Raw genomic sequence first — 17,765 nt, 5'->3', positions numbered from 1 at the left:
GCCGCCGCCGCCGCCGCCACCGGAGCCTCCTCGGGAACCGCCGGGGCCGCGGCGGGGCTGGGCCGGAAGTGACGTCACGGAGAGCGCGGGAACGCGGGGGGATGGGCGGGAGTGACGTCAGGTGAGCGGGGGGGAGTGGGATGGACTGGGAGGGAGTGGGAGGGAGTGGGAGGGGATTGGGACAAACTGGGAGAGATTGGGAGGGACTGGGAGGGGACTGGGAGAGACTGGGACGGACTGGGATGGACTGGGATGGAAGTGGGAGCGACTGGGAGGGGATTGGGAGGGACTGGGAGGGACTGGGACAAACTGGGGGGGAGCTGGGAGGGACTGGGATGGACTGGGAGGGACTGGGATGGACTGGGATGGAACTGGGAGCGACTGGGAGGGGATTGGGAGGGACTGGTTTGGACTGGGACAAACTGGGGGGGAACTGGGAGGGACTGGGATGGACTGGGAGGGACTGGGAGGCACGGGGGGATTACTGGGCCGTACTGGAATGAACTGGGAGGGAACTGGGATGGATTGGGAGGGACTGGGGGGGAACCGGGGGGGACTGGTTTGGACTGGGAGGGACTAGGAAGGGATTGGGACAAACTGGGAGAGACTGCGAGGGGACTGGGAGGGGACTGGGATGGACTGGGAGAGACTGGGAAGGACTGGTTCATACTGGGAGGAAACTGGGAGGGACTGGGAGGAAACTGGGATGGAAGTGGGAGCAACTGGGAGGGACTGGGATGGACTGGGAGGGAACTGGGATGGATTGGGAGGGACTGGGACAAACTGGGAGGGACTGGGAAGGAACTGGGATGAACTGGGATGGACTGGGAGGGAACTGGGGCATTACTGGGCCAAACTGGGATGAACTGGGAGGCCGCTGGGATGAACTGGGAGGGCGCTGGGGCCATTCTGGGAGGCGCTGGGAGCAGGCACTGGGACGAACTGGGCCGGCACTGGGATGAACTGGGAGGTTACTGGGAGGCCACTGGGCCGCGCTGGGATTTTCCCCCTCCCAACTGGGCTCTCTCCCCTCCCCCTCTCTGCCCTCCCCCTTTAGCCCCGCCCCCTCCCCCTTTAGCCCCGCCCCCTCCCCCTTTAGCCCCGCCCTCTCCCTGCGCTTGGCCATGGCCGGGGCCTGGTGGGCGCTGAGGGGGCGTGGCCTGGAGGGGCGTGGCCCGGATGGGCGTGGCCCGGCGGGGCGGGGCTGGGGCCGCCTCCTGGCGCTCTTCGAGGCCGTCCAGGGAGGGGCCCCGGGGGCGCTGCGGGGTCGCCATGGCGACCGCCTCAGCCTGGGGCTGCGGGCACAGGTAGGCCACGCCCACCCTGCCCCAGGCCACGCCCACCCACTGCCCCTGGACACGCCCACCCTGCCCCAGACACGCCCACCCTGCCCCAGGCCACGCCCACCCCGTCAAAATGCGCCACTTGGAGGGGATTGAGGGGGTGAAGCCACGCCCACCCCCGATAAACCACGCCCACATGTCCTTATATGGGCATAAAGAGGTTCTGAGCCACGCCCCCTTTGAGCCAGGGCACGCCCACCCCTAAACCCCGCCACCATGGCCTTATATGGGCATTAGGAGCCTCAGAGGCACACCCCCATAGCTCAGGCCACGCCCTCCCCAATAAACCACACCCACATCACCTTATTTGGCCATAAAAAGGTTCTAAGCCATGCCCCCTTTAAGCCAGGCCACGCCCACCCCTCTAAATCCCACTCCCATGGCCTTATATGGGCATAAAGTGGTTCTAAGCCACGCCCCCTTTAAGCCAGGCCACACCCTCACACCATTTCCATATATGGGCACAACCAAGCTCTAAGACACGCCCCCCCTTGGATCCGGGCCACGCCCACCCCCTAAACCCCACCCCCATGGCCTTATATGGGCATAAAGACGTCCTAAGCCACGCCCCCTTTGAACCAGGCCACGCCCACCCCATGACCCCCACCCCCATGTCCTTATATGGGCATACGGAGTTTTTAAGCCACACCCCCTTTGAGCCAGGCCACGCCCACTTGACAAGACCCCCCCCCCCCCCCCCCATGTCCTTATATGGGCACAGGGATCTCCAGGCCACGCCCACCCCTCTCTAAGCCCCGCCCCCCACGCTTCCCCCCTGCCCCGAGGCCCCTCCCCCACCCGAGGCCCCTCCCCCCAGGTGGTGACGTCACTGCTGAGGGAGCTCGGCCCCGCCCCCGCCGTGCTGGACGCGCTCGATTGGCTCTTCCCGGAGGGGGAGGGGCCACGGGATGGCCACGCCCACAGGGTGAGACTGGGAGGGACTGGGCGGGACTGGGAGGGAACTGGGAGGGGACTCGGAGGGACTGGGAGCAACTGGGAGGGAACTGGGAGGGGACTGGGAGGGGACTGGGAGGGACTGGGAGGGGATTGGGATGGACTGGGAGGGACTGGGAGGTGTGAAAAGGGGATTTAGGGTTACTGGTTTATACTGGTTTGGGGTTTGGGGTTACTGGGAGGTGCCAGGAGGTCACTGGTTTGAACTGGGAGGGACTGGGATGAACTGGGGAGGGGGTTCAGCGTTACTGGGAGGTACTGGGAGGGTGTCAGAGGGTTACTGGGATATACTGGGATCCACTGGTGGAGCACTGGGAGGGACTGGGAGGGACTGGGAGGGCACTGGGGCCATACTGGGAGCACTGGGAGAGTGTTGGGACCATACTCGGAGCACTGGGAGGGGTCACTGGTCCATACTGGGAGCACTGGGCCCCTTTAACCCCACCCGGAGGGGGGGGGCGTGGCCAAACCAGCCCCACCCCCTCTACCCCATGCCCATATATGGTCAAAAGGGGGCGTGGCCTGAGCAGGCCCCGCCCCCAGCTGGTGCAAGGGCGCCCCCTGGTGGTTCTGGCCGAGGAGAACTTCCGGGAGCAGGTGCTGGGAATTCTGGGAAGTGGGCGGGGCCTGCACCCCTTCCTGCAGGTGAGACCAGTATGGGCCAGTATGGACCAGTATGGACCAGAAACCCCGTCCCAGTCACTCCCAGTTCCCTCCCAATCCCCTCCCAGTTCCCTCCCAATCCCCTCCCAGTCCCTCCCAGTCCCTCCCAATCCCCTCCCAATCTCTCCCAGTTCCCTCCCAGTCCCTCCCAGTCCCCCCCAATCCCTCCCAGTCCCTCCCAGTTCCCTCCCAGTCCCTCCCAATCCCCTCCCAATCTCTCCCAGTTCCCTCCCAGTCCCTCCCAGGCCCCTCCCAGTCCCTCCCAGTTCCCTCCCAGTCCTCCCCAGTCCCTCCCAGTCCCCTCCCAGTTCCCTCCCAGTCCAGCCCAGTTCCTTCCCAGTCCCTCCCAGTCCCCTCCCAGTCCCTCCCAATCCTCTCCCAGTCCCTCCCAGTCCCCCCCAATCCCTCCCAGTTCCTTCCCAGTCCCCCCCAATTCCTCCCAGTTCCCTCCCAATCTCTCCCAGTTCCCTCCCAATCTCTCCCAGTCCCCCCCAATCCCTCCCAGTCCCCTCCCAGTCCCCTCCCAGTCCATCCCAGTATCCCCCAGGAGTACGGGCCGCGTTTCCGCCGCTCCCTCGGGAATCTCTTCCTGGAATTTTTGCGCCGCCTCGAGAGCGCCCTCCCCCCCCCCGACCTGCCCCAGGTGAGTCCGGCCCGGCGGGGGCGTGGCCACACCCAGACCACGCCTCATTTCCCCAAACCACGCCCCTTTCCCCTTATATGGCGCAGCTGGAGCGGCTCTGCCGAAGCCACGCCCCCCCGGGCTCCAGGCCACGCCCCCTGCCCATCCTGCGCCGCTATTGGATGGAGGTTGGCCACGCCCACGCGGGTAGGCGGGGCTTAAAGGGGGCGGGGCGGGGCTGTATGCAAATGAGGGGGAGTGAACGGCTGGAAACTCCGCCCACAGCGCCGGTGCCGAGGCCACTTCCGGGTGGGCGAGCCACGCCCAGGTGAGTAACCATGGGAGGGGACTGGGAGGGACTGGGGGGGACTGGTTTGGACTGGGAGGGGATTGGGAAGGGAGTGGGAGGGGACTGGGAGGGGATTGGGAGGGACTGGGAGGGGATTGGGATGAACTGGGAGGGGACTGGGAGGGACTGGGATGAACTGGGAGGGACTGGGAGGGGACTGGGAGGGACTGGGAGGGGATTGGGAAGGGAGTGGGAGGGGACTGGGAGGGACTGGGAGGGAACTGGGAGGGATTGGGAGGGACTGGGAGGGGACTGGGAGGGACTGGGAGGGGACTGGGAAGGGATTGGGAGGGAACTGGGAGGGACTGGGAGGGAACTGGGAGGGACTGGGAGGGGACTGGGAGGGAACTGGGATGGACTGGGGAGCACTGGGATGAATTGGGAACTTCCTGGGGAGTCACTGGGCCATACTGGGAGGTCACTGGGAGTTACTGGGATGAACTGGGAGGGGACTGGGAGGGAACTGGGAGAAATTTGGATGCACTGCGAGGTTACTGGGATGAACTGGGAGGGGACTGGGATGAACGTTAATGCATTCATTAAGTCATTAATGACCTCATTAATGATCGCATTAATTCAGGCCGAAGCCACGCCCCCAACGCCGCAAGCTCCGCCCCCTCCGCTTCTCCCCCTTCCGTGAGTGAGGAAGCGCCGCCTCCTCATTTGCATGGGCGGGGGGGTTGCGTGAGCCAATGAGGTGTTGGCGGGGATTTTGGGGGCCAATCGCAGCGCGGCACGGCTGCAGAGGGGTAGAAGGCGTGCAGTGACGTCACTGAGCATTTAAACAGCGCAATTTGCGCTGAAAAAGAACAATTTTGGGGCTTTTCCCCGTTTATTCCTCCCCCCGGTCCAAAATGGCGCAGCCCGGGGAGGGCGGGCGGAAGCTTCCTTTGATTGACAGCGCCTGTAACCAATGGCGCGCGTCAAGAGCCCGGAAGCGCGCTCGGAACTACAAGCGGCGCCATTTTTAACGCGGGCAAGGGGCGGGCGCAGCGCTGTGATTGGCGGCGAGGCCGGAAATGTCTCGGCCGCCATTTTGTCTTTGGGCTCTGAGGCCGCAGCGGGCGGGGCCGCACTTCCGCTTCCGGTGGCGGCTCCGAAGCTGCCGCAGCCGCCACGATGCTCATCAAAGTCAAGGTTTATTTTGGGGCGAAAACCGCGGATTTCGGGCAAATCCAGGGAGTTCCCCGCACCCTCAAGGGAGGCTGGGGAGGCGCTGAGGGGATTTGGGGCAAAACCCGCGGGTTTTGGGGGGGTTCCGGGTGGGTTTTTGTAGGGGGGAGGCCGTGAGGGGGGTTTGGCGCGGGGCATTGTGGGATGGAGGAGGACCGGGACGATGGCGCCCCCTACAGACGCTGACGGGGAAGGAGATCGAGATCGACATCGAGCCCACGGACAAGGTGAGCTCCCAGTTTGGACCAGTATAAACCAGTAAGGACCAGTTGGGGCCGGTTGGGGCCGGTCTGGGGGCGGGGGGAACCCTCAAGGGGGCTCCCAGTATGGTCCCAGTAAGGGGGAGGGGGATCCCAGTGGGTTCCGGTATGGCCCAGTCGCCTCCCAGTTCATCCCAGTATGGCCCAGTGGGCTGTCAGTGCCTCCCAGTTCATCCCAGTGCCCTCTCGGTGCCTCCCAGTTCATCCCAGCGCCTCCCAGTATGGCCCAGCTGTGTCCCAGGATGGTCCAGTTCCCTCCCAGTTCCTCCCATTCCCTTCCCAGTCCCTCCCAGTCCCTCCCAGTATGGCTCAGGTACCCCCAGGTCATCCCAGTATGGCCCAGTGCTCTCCCAGTATCTTCCAGTTCATCCCAGTAAGCTCCCAGTGCCCCCCCCCCCAGTTCATCCCAGTTCCTCCCAGTGCCTCCCAGTTCAGCCCTGTAACTTCCCAGTTCATCCCAGTATGGCCCAGTCCCTCCCAGTGCCCTCCCAGTCCATCCCAGTTCCCCCTAATTCTCTCCCAGTTCCTCCCAGAGACTCCCAGTATGGCCCAGCTGTGTCCCAGTATGGCCCAGTTCCCTCCCAGTCCCTCCCAGTCCCCTCCCAGTTCCCTCCCAATCCCCTCCCAGTGCCTCCCAGTTCAGCCCAGTAACTTCCCAGTTCATCCCAATATGGTCCAGTGGCCTCCCAGTGTCTCCCAGTTCATCCCAGTTCCCCCTAATCCCCTCCCAGTCCCTCCCAGTGCCTCCCAGTCCCATCCCAGTTCATCTCAGCACCCTCCCAGTCCGTCCCAGTATAACCCAGGTGTGTCCAGGTGGTCCCAGTATGGCCCAGTCCATCCCAGTCCCTCCCAGTGCCCTCCCAGTCCCTCCCAGTTCATTCCAGTTCCCGCTAATTCTCTCCCGGTTCATCCCAGTAACCTCTCAGTGCCTCCCAGTTCATCCCAGCGCCTCCCAGTATGGCCCAGCTGTGTCCCAGTATGGCCCAGTCCTCTCCCACTCCCCTCCCAGTCCATCCCAGTCCCTCCCAATTCCCTCCCAGTGCCTCCCAGTTCATCCCAGTATGGCCCAGCTGTGTCCCAGTATGGCCCAGTCCCCTCCCACTCCCCTCCCAGTCCATCCCAGTCCCTCCCAATTCCCTCCCAGTGCCTCCCAGTTCATCCCAGTATGGCCCAGTGCTCCCCAGTGCCCTCGAAGTCTCTCCCAGTTCCCCCTAATTCTCTCCCAGTTCAGCCCAGTTCCCTCCCAGTCCCTCCCAGTGGCCTCCCAGTCCCCTCCCAATCCCCTCCCAGTTCCCTCCCAGTCCCTCCCAATCCCCTCCCAATCCCCTCCCAGTCCCTCCCAGTCCCTCCCAGTTCCCTCCCAGTCCCTCCCAGTCCCCTCCCAGTCCCCTCCCAATCCCTCCCAGTTCCCTCCCAGTCCCTCCCAATCCCCTCCCAGTCCCTCCCAGTTCCCTCCCAGTCCCTCCCAATCCCCTCCCAATCCCCTCCCAGTTCCCTCCCAGTTCCCTCCCAGTCCCTCCCAATCCCCTCCCAGTCCCTCCCAGTCCCCTCCCAGTATGACCCAAGGCGTCTCCCAGCTGTAGCCCTTTCAAACCATAGACGAGTCCTCCCAGCTGCCCAGCGCGCCCTCTCTCCCCTCCCACTTCCGCCGCCGCTCCGCCCCACTTCCGCTTCCTCTCTATCCCAAAATGGCGGCGCCCTGCCGAAGCTTGAGCCGCCTGGATTCCTGAGGCCGTGGGTGCGGCCCGGGGGGGGTGGGTGCCCCCCAGATGTGCCCAGGTGCCCCCCAGGTGTGCCCAGGTGCCCCCCAGGTGTGCCCAGGTGCCCTCCAGATGTGCCCAGGTGTGGTTTTTTGCCGCAGGTGGAGCGGATCAAGGAGCGGGTGGAGGAGAAGGAGGGGATCCCCCCTCAGCAGCAGCGCCTCATCTACAGCGGCAAGCAGATGTAGGCGGGGCTTAAGTGGGCGGGGCTTAACGGGGGGTGGTCGTGGGGGGGAGGGGTGGGGTCGGGGCGCGGAGATTTTGGGGGAAAAGTGGCGGAATTTGGGGTCGGAAGCGGCGGGGTTGGGGTTGGGAAGGGGGGGAAAATGGCGGCGGGGGCGTGGCTTGAGGGTGACGTCATGCGGTGGGCGTGGCTTAAGGGGAGGGGTGGGCGGGGTTAAAAGGCGGGAAAGTTGGGGTTAAAATGGGGGAATTTGGGTTAAAGTGGGGGTAAAAATGGGGAAATTTGGGGTTAAAATGGGGATAAAAATGGGCAAATTTGGGGTTAAGGTTTGGGTTAAAAGTGAGGCAAATTGGGGTTAAAATTGGGGTTAAAAATGTGGGAAAATTGGGTTAAAATTGGGGTTAAAAATGAGGAAAAATTGGGTTTAAAATGGGGAACATTGGGGTTAATATTTGGGTTAAAAATGGGGAAAATGGGTTAAAATGGGGATAAAAATGGGGAAATTGGGGTTAAAATTGGGGTTAAAAAAGAGGAAAATTGGGGTTAAAATTGGGGTTAAAAATGTGGAAAAATTGGGGTTAAAATTGGGGTTAAAAAAGAGGAAAATTGGGGTTAAAATTGGGCTAAAAAAGAGGAAAATTGGGGTTAAAATTGGGGTTAAAAATGTGGAAAAATCAGGTTAAAATTGGGATTAAGAATGGGGAAATTTGGGGTTAAAATGGGGATAAAAATGGGAAAATTTGGGGTTAAAAGTGGGGTTTAAAATGGGGAAAAATGGGATTAAAATTGGGGTTAAAAAGGGGGAAATTTGGGGTTAAAATGGGGAAATATGGGGTTAAAATGGGGAAATTTAGGGTTAAAATTTGGGGTTAAAATGAGGAAAAATGGGGATAAAAATGGGGAAAATTTGGAGTTAAAACTTGGGTGAAAAATGGGGGTAATTTGGGTTAAAATGGGGGTAAAATGGAGGAAATTTGGTGTTAAAAATGGGGAAAATTGGGTAAAAAATTTGGGTGAAAAAATGAGGAAAATGGGGGTTAAAAGTGGGGAGAAATTGGGTTAAAATTGGGGTTGAAAATGGGGAAAATTGGGGTTAAAATGGGGGTAAAAATGAGCAAATTTGGGGTTAGAAATTGGGTTAAAAAAGTGGAAATTTGGGGTTAAAATTGGACTTAAAAATGAGCAAATTTGGGGTTAAAAATTGGGTTAAAAATGGGGGAAAATTTGGGGTTAAAATTTGAGTTTAAAATGGGGAAAATTTGGGGTTAAAATGGGCAAATTTGGGCTTAAAGTGTGGGTTAAAAATGGGGAAATTTGGGGTTAAAGTAGGGGTTAAAAATGAGGAAAAATTAGGTTAAAATTTGGATTAAGAATGGGGAAATTGGGTTAAAATTGGAGTTAAAAATGGGGAAAATTTGGGGTTAAAATGGGGATAAAAATGGGGAAAATTGGGGTTAAAATTGGGGTTAAAAGCGGAGGAAAACTGGGTTAAAATTGGGGTTAAAAATGTGGAAAAATTGGGTTAAAATTGGGGTTAAAAATGAGGAAAAATTGGGTTTAAAATGGGGGAAATGTGGGGTTAAAATAGGGATAAAAATGGGGAAATTTGGGGTTAAAATTTGGGGCTAAAAATGAGGAAAAATGGGGTTAAAATTGGGGTTAAAAAGGGGGAAATTTGGGGTTAAAATGGGGATAAAAATGGGGAAATTTGGGGTTAAAATTTGGGATAAAAATGAGGAAATTTGGATTAAAATGGGATTAAAAATGGGCAAATTTGGGGTTAAAATTTGGGTTAAAAATGGGCGGAAATTTGGATTAAAAATGAGGAAATTTGGGGTTAAAATTGGGCTTAAAAAATGAGAAAAATTTGGGTTAAAAATGGAGATAATTGGGATTAAAATGGGGGAAATTTGGGGTTTTAATTGGGGTTAAAAATGGGGAAAAATGGGGTTAAAATTTGGGGTTAAAAATGAAGAAAAATTGGGTTAAAATTTGGGTTTAAAAATGGGGGGATTTGAGGTTAAAAATGGTTAAAAATGGGGAAATTTGGGGTTAAAAATGGGGGAAAATTGGTTAAAATTTAGATTAAAAATGGGGGAAATTTGGGGTTAAAATTGGAGTTAAAAATGAGGGAAATTGGGTTGAAATTGGGATAAAAATGGGTTGAAAATGGGGAGAATTTGGTTAAAAATGGGGTTGAAAATGGAGGAGATTTGGGGTTAAAAATGGGGAAAAATTGGGTAAAAAATTGGGGTTAAAAATGGGGAAATGTGGGGCATAAAAATAGCAAAAAAATTGGGCTGAAATTTGGATTAAAAATGGGAAAAATTTGGGGTTAAAAATGGGGAAATTTGGGGTTAAAATTGGGGTTAAAATGGGGAAATTTGGGGTTAAAAATTGAGTGGAAAATGGGAAAATTTGCAGTTAAAAATGGGAAAAAATTGGGGTTAAAAATGGGGAAAATTTGGATTAAAATTGGGTTAAAAATGGGAAAAAATGGGTTAAAATTGGGGTTAAAAGTGGGGGAACCTGGGGATAAAATTGGGTTAAAATTTGGGTCAAAAGTGGGGAAAATTTGGGTTAAAATGGGGATAAAAATGGGGAAATTTGGGGTTAAAATTGGGGTTAAAAATGAGGAAAACTTGGGTTAAAAATGTGGGAAATTGGGTTAAAATTTGGATTAAAATGGGGGAAATTTGGGGTTAAAAATGAGGAAAAATTGGGTTAAAATTGGGGTTAAAAATGAGGAAAATTTGGGGTTAAAATTTGGGTTAAAAATGGGGGAATTTGGGGTTAAAAATTGAGTGGAAAATGGGGAATTTTGCAGCTAAAAATGGCAAAAATTGGGGTTAACAATGGAGAAAATTTGGATTAAAATTGGGTTAAAAATTGGGAAAAAATTGCGTTAAAATTTAGGTAAAAAGTGAGGGAACTTGGGGTTAAAATTGGGGAAAATTGGGTTAAAATTTGGGTCAAAAATGGGGAGATTTGGGTTAAAATTGGGGTTAAAAATGGGAAAATTTGGATTACAATGGCCATAAAAATGAGCAAATTTAGGATTAAAATTTGGGTTAAAAATGGGGGGAAATTGGGTTAAGAAAGGAAAACTTGGGGTTAAAATGGGGATAAAAATGGGGAAATTTGGGGTTAAAAGTGGGGTTAAAAATGAGGAAAATTTGGGTTAAAAATGGAGATAATTGGGATTAAAATGGGGGAAATTTGGGGTTTTAATTGGGGTTAAAAATGGGGAGATTTGGGTTAAAATTTGGGGTTAAAATGAAGAAAAATTGGGTTAAAATTTGGGTTTAAAAATGGGGATATTTGAGGTTAAAAAGGGGTTAAAAATGGGGAAATTTGGGGTTAAAAATGGGGAAAAATTGGTTAAAATGAGAATTAAAAATGGGGGAAATTTGGGGTTAAAATTGGAGTTAAAAATGAGGAAAATTGGGTTGAAATTGGGATAAAAATGGGTTGAAAATGGGGAGAATTTGGTTAAAAATGGGGATAAAAATGAGCAAATTTGGGGTTAAAATGAGGGAAAATGGGGTTAAAATTGGGGTTAAAAATGAGGGAAAAGGGGCATAAAAATGGGGAAAATTTGGGGTTAAAATTTGGGGTTAAAAATGGCAAAAAAATTGAGGTAAAATTTGGATTAAAAATGGGGAAATTTGGGTTAAAATTTGGGAAAAATTTGGGTTAAAAAAGAGAATTTTGGTTAAAATGGGGAAAAATTGGGTTAAAATTTAGGTCAAAAATGGGGAGATTTGGGTTAAAGTTTGGGTTAAAAATGGGGAAATTTGGGGTTAAAATGGGGTTAAAATTGGTGAAATTTAGTGTTAAAATTTGGGTTAAAAATGGGGAAATTTGGATTAAAATGGGGATAAAAATGGGCAAATTTGGGATTAAAATTTGGGTTAACAATGGGGGGAAATTGGGTTAAAAATAAGGAAACTTTGGGGTTAAAATGGGGATAAAAATGGGGAAATTTGGGGTTAAAATTTGGATTTAAAATGAGGAAAATTGGGGTTAAAAATGGAGATAATTGGGATTAAAACAGGGAAATTTGGGGTTAAAGTTGTGGAAAAACTTGGGTTAAGAAGGAGATAATTTTGGTTAAAATGGGGAAAAATTGGGTTAAAATTTAGGTCAAAAATGGGGAGATTTGGGTTAAAATTGGGGTTAAAAATGGGGAAAAATTGGGTTAAAGTTTGGGTTAAAAATGGGGAATTTTGGGGTTAAAATGGGGATAAAAATGAGCAAATTTGGGGTTAAAATTTGGGGTTAAAAGGGATAAAAATGAGGAAAATGGGGTTAAGATTGGGGTTAAAAATAGGAAAATTTGGGGTTAAAATGGGGATAGAAATGGGCAAATTTGGGGTTAAAGTTTGGGTTAAAACCGGGAAAATTGGGTTCAAATTGGACTTAAAAATGAGCAAATTTGGGGTTAAAAATGAGGACAATTTGGGTTAAAAATGGAGACAATTGGGATTAAAATGGGGAAATTTGGGGTTAAAATTGGGGTTAAAAATGGGGTTAAAAATGGGGAAATTTGGGGTTGAAAGTGGGAAAAATTGGGGTTAAAATTGGGGTTAAAAATAGGAAAAATTTGGGTTAAAAAGGGGATAAAAATAGGAAAAATTGGGGTGAGAAAGGGGATAAAAATGGGGAAATCTGGGGTTAAAAAGGGGATAAAAATGGGGAAATTTGGCTTAAAATGTGGATTAAAAATGGGGACCTTTGGATTTAAATGGGGAGAAAAATGAGCAAATTCGGGGTTAAAAATGGGGTTAAAATGACAAAAACCCGGCTGAAAATCGGACTTAAAAATGAGGAAATTGGGGTTAAAAATGGTGGAAATTCGGTGGCAAAGCCGCGAATGGCGCCGAAGGGGGCGTGGCCTGAATGGGCGTGGCCTGAATGGGCGTGGCCCCGAGTGGGCGTGGCCTCCCTGACCCCGCCCCTCCCCTCAGGAACGATGAGAAGACGGCGGCCGACTACAAAATCCAGGGGGGCTCCGTCCTCCATCTTGTCCTGGCCCTGCGGGGGGGCGTGGCCAGGCCCTGAGGGGGGCGTGGCCTCCTGACCACGCCCCTTTCCCCTCCCCCACCCCCCCCCCCATGGTTCCCCCGTGGTGAATCCGTTGTTATTTAATAAAGATTCGCTGATGACGTCACCGTTGCGCTTCCTGACCTCATTGCCGCGCCTGTGATGTCACTTCCGCCTTCCAAGCCCGCGGGTGGGCCCCGCTTTTTTTTAGGTGGCGTTGCCCTTTTAAAAACGGCGTCGCCCTTTGAAGGCGGCAGCGCCGCTTTAAGGCCCTCGTGGGCCCCACCGCCGCCCCTTTCAGCGTTTGAACGCCAAAATCTCCGGGTTTAACCCCAAAAATCTCCGCGTTTCTCTCCACATTCTCCATCCCAGCTCCCCGCAGCATCGGCTCAGCCCCGAAACGGCGGTTTTCAGCCCCAAAACGACGATTTTCAGCCCCAAAATCGTCCTTTCTGTCCCCAAATCGCCGCTTCCCGCCTCAGAATCGGAGCTTTCACCCCCTCAAATCTCAAGACCCCAAATGAGCCTTTTTTGCCCCAAAATGAGCCTTTTTTTACCCCAAATCGCCCTTTTGACCACAAAGCCCTCATTTCCAGACCTGAATTTTAAGCCTTGAACCCCAAAATGGGCATTTCCAACCTCTTCATCCCCCGAACCATCGCGTTTAACCCCAAAATGGGCACTTTGAACCCCAAATCCTCCCTTTTCCCCCCAAAACCACCCCTTTACACCCCAAAGCACGGCTTTGAACCGCCGAATCCCCACTTCCGGCCCCAAATTATGCCTTTTTAACCCCAAACTGACCATTTATAACCCCAAACCCGTCGTTTTTAGCCCCAAAATCGCCTCTCGGAACCCCAAACCACCCGCGCTGCCATCGCCCCTTTAAAATCGGACCCCACCTCACCCATCGCCGCTTTAACACCATAGACAACTCCTCCCAGCTCGCCAGCGCGCCCCACTCCCCCCGCCCACTTCCGCCGCCGCTCCGCCCCACTTCCGCTTTTCCCCTTGCCAAAATGGCGGCGCCCACGGGTTGTAAAATGGCGGCGCCCGCACTGGAGCAGCTCCTGACGGAGCTTCTGGAGCCCGACAGCGCCGGGATTCGCCAGGTACCGGGAATTGTTGGGAATTTGGGAATTCCCGGGAATTCCCGGGAATTTTTTGGGATCTTTCCCGAGCGTTTGGAGCCTTTTCCAGGCCACCGCGCGCCTGCGAGAGGCGCTGGAGGAGCCGCAGACGCCGCGAGGCCTCGCGGTGCTGCTGAGGGAGGCGGAGAGGCCGCAGGTGAGGGGGGGGTTTGGGGGATTTTGGGGATTTTTGGGGATTTTTTGGGATTTTTGGGGATTTTTTGGGGATTTTTGGGGATTTTTGGGGATTTTTTGGGAAGTTTGGGGGGTCCTGAGAGGGATTTGGGGGATTTTGGGGGGATTTGGGGGGATTTGGGGGGGGAAAATGGGGATTTGGGGGGGGATTTGGGGGGGAATTGGGGATTTTTTGGGATTTTTTGGGATTTTTGGGGATTTTTTGGGATTTTTGGGGGATTTTGGGGGATTTTTTGGGGAAGTTTGGGGGGTCCTCAGAGGGATTTGGGAGATTTTGGGGGGATTTGGGGGGATTTTGGGGGGAAAAATGGGGATTTTGGGGGGGATTTGGGGGGGAATTGGGGATTTTTGGGGATTTTTTTGGATTTTGGGGGATTTTTTGGGGAAGTTTGGGGGGTCCTGAGAGGGATTTGGGAGATTTTGGGGGATTTGGGGGGATTTTGGGGGGAAAAATGGGGATTTTGGGGGGGATTTGGGAGAGATTTGGGATTTTTTGGGATTTTTTGGGATTTTTTGGGGATTTTTGGGGATTTTTGGGGATTTTTTTGGGATTTTTTTGGGGATTTGGGGGGAAAAATGGGGATTTTGGGGGGATTTGGAGGGGATTTGGGGATTTTTTGGGATTTTGGGGGGATTTTTTGGGAAGTTTGGGGGGTCCTGAGAGGGATTTGGGTGGAAAAATGGGGATTTTGGGGGGGATTTTGGGGATTTTTTGGGATTTTTTGGGATTTCTGGGGGGTCCTGAGAGGGATTTGGGGGATTTTGGGGGGGAAAATGGGGATTTTTGGGGATTTTTTGGGATTTTTTGGGGATTTTTGGGGATTTTTTGGGAAGTTTGGGGGGTCCTGAGAGGGATTTGGGGGATTTTGGGGGGATTTGGGGGGGAAAAATGGGGATTTGGGGGGGGATTTGGGGGGGAATTGGGGATTTTTTGGGATTTTTTGGGATTTTTGGGGATTTTTTGGGGATTTTTGGGGATTTTTGGGGATTTTTTGGGAAGTTTGGGGGGTCCTGAGAGGGATTTGGGAGATTTTGGGGGGATTTGGGGGGATTTTGGGGGGAAAAATGGGGATTTTGGGGGGGATTTGGGGGGGAATTGGGGATTTTTTGGGATTTTGGGGGATTTTTTGGGGAAGTTTGGGGGGTTCTGAGAGGGATTTGGGGGATTTTTGGGGATTTTTTGGGATTTTTTTGGGGATTTTTGGGTTTTTTTGGGGGATTTTTGGGGATTTTGGGGGATTTTGGGGGATTTTTTGGGAAGTTTGGGGGGTCCTGAGAGGGATTTGGGGGATTTTGGGGGGATTTGGGGGGGGAAAATGGGGATTTGGGGGGGGATTTGGGGGGGAATTGGGGATTTTTTGGGATTTTTGGGGATTTTTTGGGGATTTTTGGGGATTTTTGGGGGAAGTTTGGGGATTTTTGGGGATTTTTGGGGGAAGTTTGGGGGGTCCTGAGAGGGATTTGGGGGATTTTGGGGGGAAAAATGGGGATTTTGGGGGGGATTTTGGGGATTTTTTGGGATTTTTTGGGATTTCTGGGGGGTCCTGAGAGGGATTTGGGGGATTTTGGGGGGGGAAATGGGGATTTTTGGGGATTTTTTGGGATTTTTTGGGGATTTTTGGGGATTTTTTGGGATTTTTTTGGATTTTTGGGGATTTTTTGGGAAGTTTGGGGGGTCCTGAGAGGGATTTGGGGGGATTTTGGGGATTTGGGGGGATTTTGGGGGGAAAAATGGGGATTTTGGGGGGGATTTTGGGGGGGAATTGGGGATTTTGGGGGATTTTTTGGGGATTTTTTTGGGGAAGTTTGGGGGGTCCTGAGAGGGATTTGGGGGATTTTGGGGGGATTTGCGGGGGATTTGGGGATTTTTTGGGATTTTTTGGGGATTTTTGGGGATTTTTGGGGATTTTTGGGGATTTTTGGGGATTTTTTGGGGATTTTTTGGGATTTTTGGGGATTTTTTGGGAAGTTTGGGGGGTCCTGAGAGGGATTTGGGAGATTTTGGGGGATATGGGGGGATTTTGGGGGGAAAAATGGGGATTTGGGGGGGGATTTGGGGGGGATTTGGGGATTTTGGGGGATTTTTTGGGGATTTTTGGGGATTTTTTGGGGAAGTTTGGGGGGTCCTGAGAGGGATTTGGGGGGATTTTGGGGGGATTTGGGGGGATTTTGGGGGGAAAATGGGGATTTTGGGGGGGATTTGGGAGAGATTTGGGATTTTGGGGGATTTTTGGGGATTTTTTGGGATTTTTGGGGATTTTTTGGGGATCTTTGGGGATTTTTTGGGAAGTTTGGGGGGTCCTGAGAGGGATTTTGGGGGATTTTGGGGGGATTTGGGGGGGATTTGGGGATTTTTTGGGATTTTGGGGGATTTTTTGGGGAAGTTTGGGGGGTCCTGAGAGGGATTTGGGTGGAAAAATGGGGATTTTGGGGGGGATTTTGGGGATTTTTTGGGATTTTTTGGGATTTCTGGGGGGTCCTGAGAGGGATTTGGGGGATTTTGGGGGGGAAAATGGGGATTTTTGGGGATTTTTTGGGATTTTTTGGGGAGTTTTGGGGATTTTTTGGGAAGTTTGGGGGATCTTGAGGGGGACTTGGGGGAATTTTGGGGTATTTTGGGTGGAAAAACGAGGATTTTGGGGGATTTGGGGGCGTTCTGAGGGAGATTTGGGGGATTTGGGGGGGGGATTTTTTGGGAAGTTAGGGTGTTTTTGGGGATTTTTGAGGATATTTTGGGATTTTTTGGGATTTTGGGGGAAGTTTGGGGGGTCCTGAGAGGGATTTGGGGATTTTGGGTGGAAAAATGGGGATTTTGGGGGGATTTTGGGGATTTTTTGGGATTTGGGGGGGGGAATTTGGGGGGATTTTTTGGGATTTTGGGGGGGATTTTGGGTGGAAAAATGGGGATTTTTGGGGAGATTTTGGGATTTTTTGGGAAGTTTGGGGGGTCCTGAGGGGGACTTGGGGGAATTTTGGGTGGAAAACTGGGGATTGGGGGGGGATTTTTTGGTTTTTTGGGGAAATTTGGGGGATTTTGGGGGATTTTTTGGGATTTTTTGGAAAGTTTGGGGGATCCTGAGAGGGATTTTGGGGGGATTTGGGGGATTTTGGGATTTTTTAGGATTTTTTTGGAAGTTTGGGGGGTCCTGAGAGGGATTTGGGAGATTTGGGGGGATTTTGGGGGGATTTTTAGGGGATTTTGGGGTCTTGGGGGGATTTTGGGCTGAATTTGGGGCATTTTGGGGCTCCCAGGTGAATTTTGGGCTGAATTTGGGGCATTTTGGTGTTCTCCGGTGGACTTTGGGGTGAATTTGGGGGATTTTGGGGCTTCCAGGTGGAATTTGGGGCATTTTGTGGTTCTCAGGTGGGATTTTTGGGGTGAATTTGGGGCATTTTGGGGCTCCTGAGTGGATTTTGGGGTGAATTTGGGGCACTTTGGGGTTCCCAGTTGGATTTTGGGGTGAATTTGGGGCATTTTGGGGCACCCGGGTGGATTTTGGGCTGAATTTGGGGAATTTTGGGGTTCCCAGGTGGATTTTGGGCTGAATTTGGGGCATTTTGGGGCTCCTGAGTGGATTTTTCGGGTGAATTTGGGGGATTTTGGGGCTCCCAGGTGGGTTTTCGTTACCTTTGGTGTTCCCGGGTGGATTTTTGGGGTGAATTTGGGGCATTTTGGGGCTCCTGAGTGGATTTTGGGGTGAATTTGGGGGATTTTGGGGTTCCTGGGTGGAATTTGGGGTGAATTTGGGGCATTTTGGGGCTCCTGAGTGGATTTTGGGGTGAATTTGGGGGATTTTGGGGTTCCTGGGTGGAATTTGGGGATTTTGGGGGGATTTTGGTGTTCTTGGGTGGATTTTTGGACTGAATTTGGGGCGTTTTGGGGCTCCCAGGTGGGTTTTTGTTACATTTGGTGTTCCCGGGTGGATTTTTGGGGTGAATTTGGGGCATTTTGGGGCTTCCGGGTGGGATTTTGTTACCTTTGGGGGTTCCTGGGTGGATTTGGGGTGAATTTGGGGGATTTTGGGGCTCTCAGGTGGATTTTGGGCTGAATTTGGCGCATTTTGGGGCTCTCAGGTGGATTTTGGG

The 17,765-nt window shown here is 52.5% G+C and overlaps 2 protein-coding genes across 4 annotated transcripts in view; both read left to right on the top strand.

The window, feature by feature from the left end:
- LOC309583724 (TERF1-interacting nuclear factor 2-like) lies at window positions 1-12,481 on the top strand. Of its 2 annotated transcripts, none has more exons than XM_082299503.1 (11): window positions 1-121; window positions 1,058-1,307; window positions 2,161-2,268; window positions 2,841-2,942; window positions 3,508-3,603; window positions 3,690-3,770; window positions 3,868-3,910; window positions 4,512-4,567; window positions 5,284-5,331; window positions 7,226-7,308; window positions 12,279-12,481. In XM_082299503.1, the coding sequence occupies exons 1-11, from the start codon at window positions 102-104 to the stop codon at window positions 12,370-12,372; spliced, it is 981 nt and encodes a 326-aa protein (XP_082155629.1). In that variant the 5' UTR covers window positions 1-101; the 3' UTR covers window positions 12,373-12,481. The 2 variants fall into 2 exon arrangements, with proteins under 2 accessions (XP_082155629.1, XP_082155630.1); XM_082299504.1 differs by having other exon boundaries at window positions 3,690-3,789.
- Window positions 12,482-13,376: 895 nt separating this feature from the next.
- The window catches only part of IPO4 (importin 4), a 57,903-nt gene continuing 53,514 nt past the window's right edge, over window positions 13,377-17,765 (top strand). For both annotated transcript variants that reach the window (XM_082299528.1, XM_082299527.1), the window contains exons 1-2: window positions 13,377-13,466; window positions 13,555-13,641. In XM_082299528.1, the coding sequence (XP_082155654.1) occupies window positions 13,398-13,466; window positions 13,555-13,641 (156 nt within the window). In that variant the 5' untranslated portion in view covers window positions 13,377-13,397. The remainder of the gene's footprint in view (window positions 13,467-13,554; window positions 13,642-17,765) is intronic.

Source organism: Coloeus monedula, assembly GCF_965178545.1.
Source record: "Coloeus monedula genome assembly, chromosome: 32".
Lineage (NCBI taxonomy): Eukaryota > Metazoa > Chordata > Aves > Passeriformes > Corvidae > Coloeus > Coloeus monedula.
The sequence above is the reverse complement of the archived record's forward strand: the minus strand, read 5'-3'. Positions and strand labels throughout refer to the sequence as shown.

Coding starts and splice junctions, on each gene's coding strand:
- LOC309583724 (XM_082299503.1), top strand. CDS start 102: ATGGGCGGGAGTGACGTCAG. Junction 122..1,057: donor ATGGGCGGGAGTGACGTCAG/GTGAGCGGGGGG, acceptor CTCCCCCTTTAG/CCCCGCCCCCTCCCCCTTTA. Junction 1,308..2,160: donor GCCTGGGGCTGCGGGCACAG/GTAGGCCACGCC, acceptor CCCTCCCCCCAG/GTGGTGACGTCACTGCTGAG.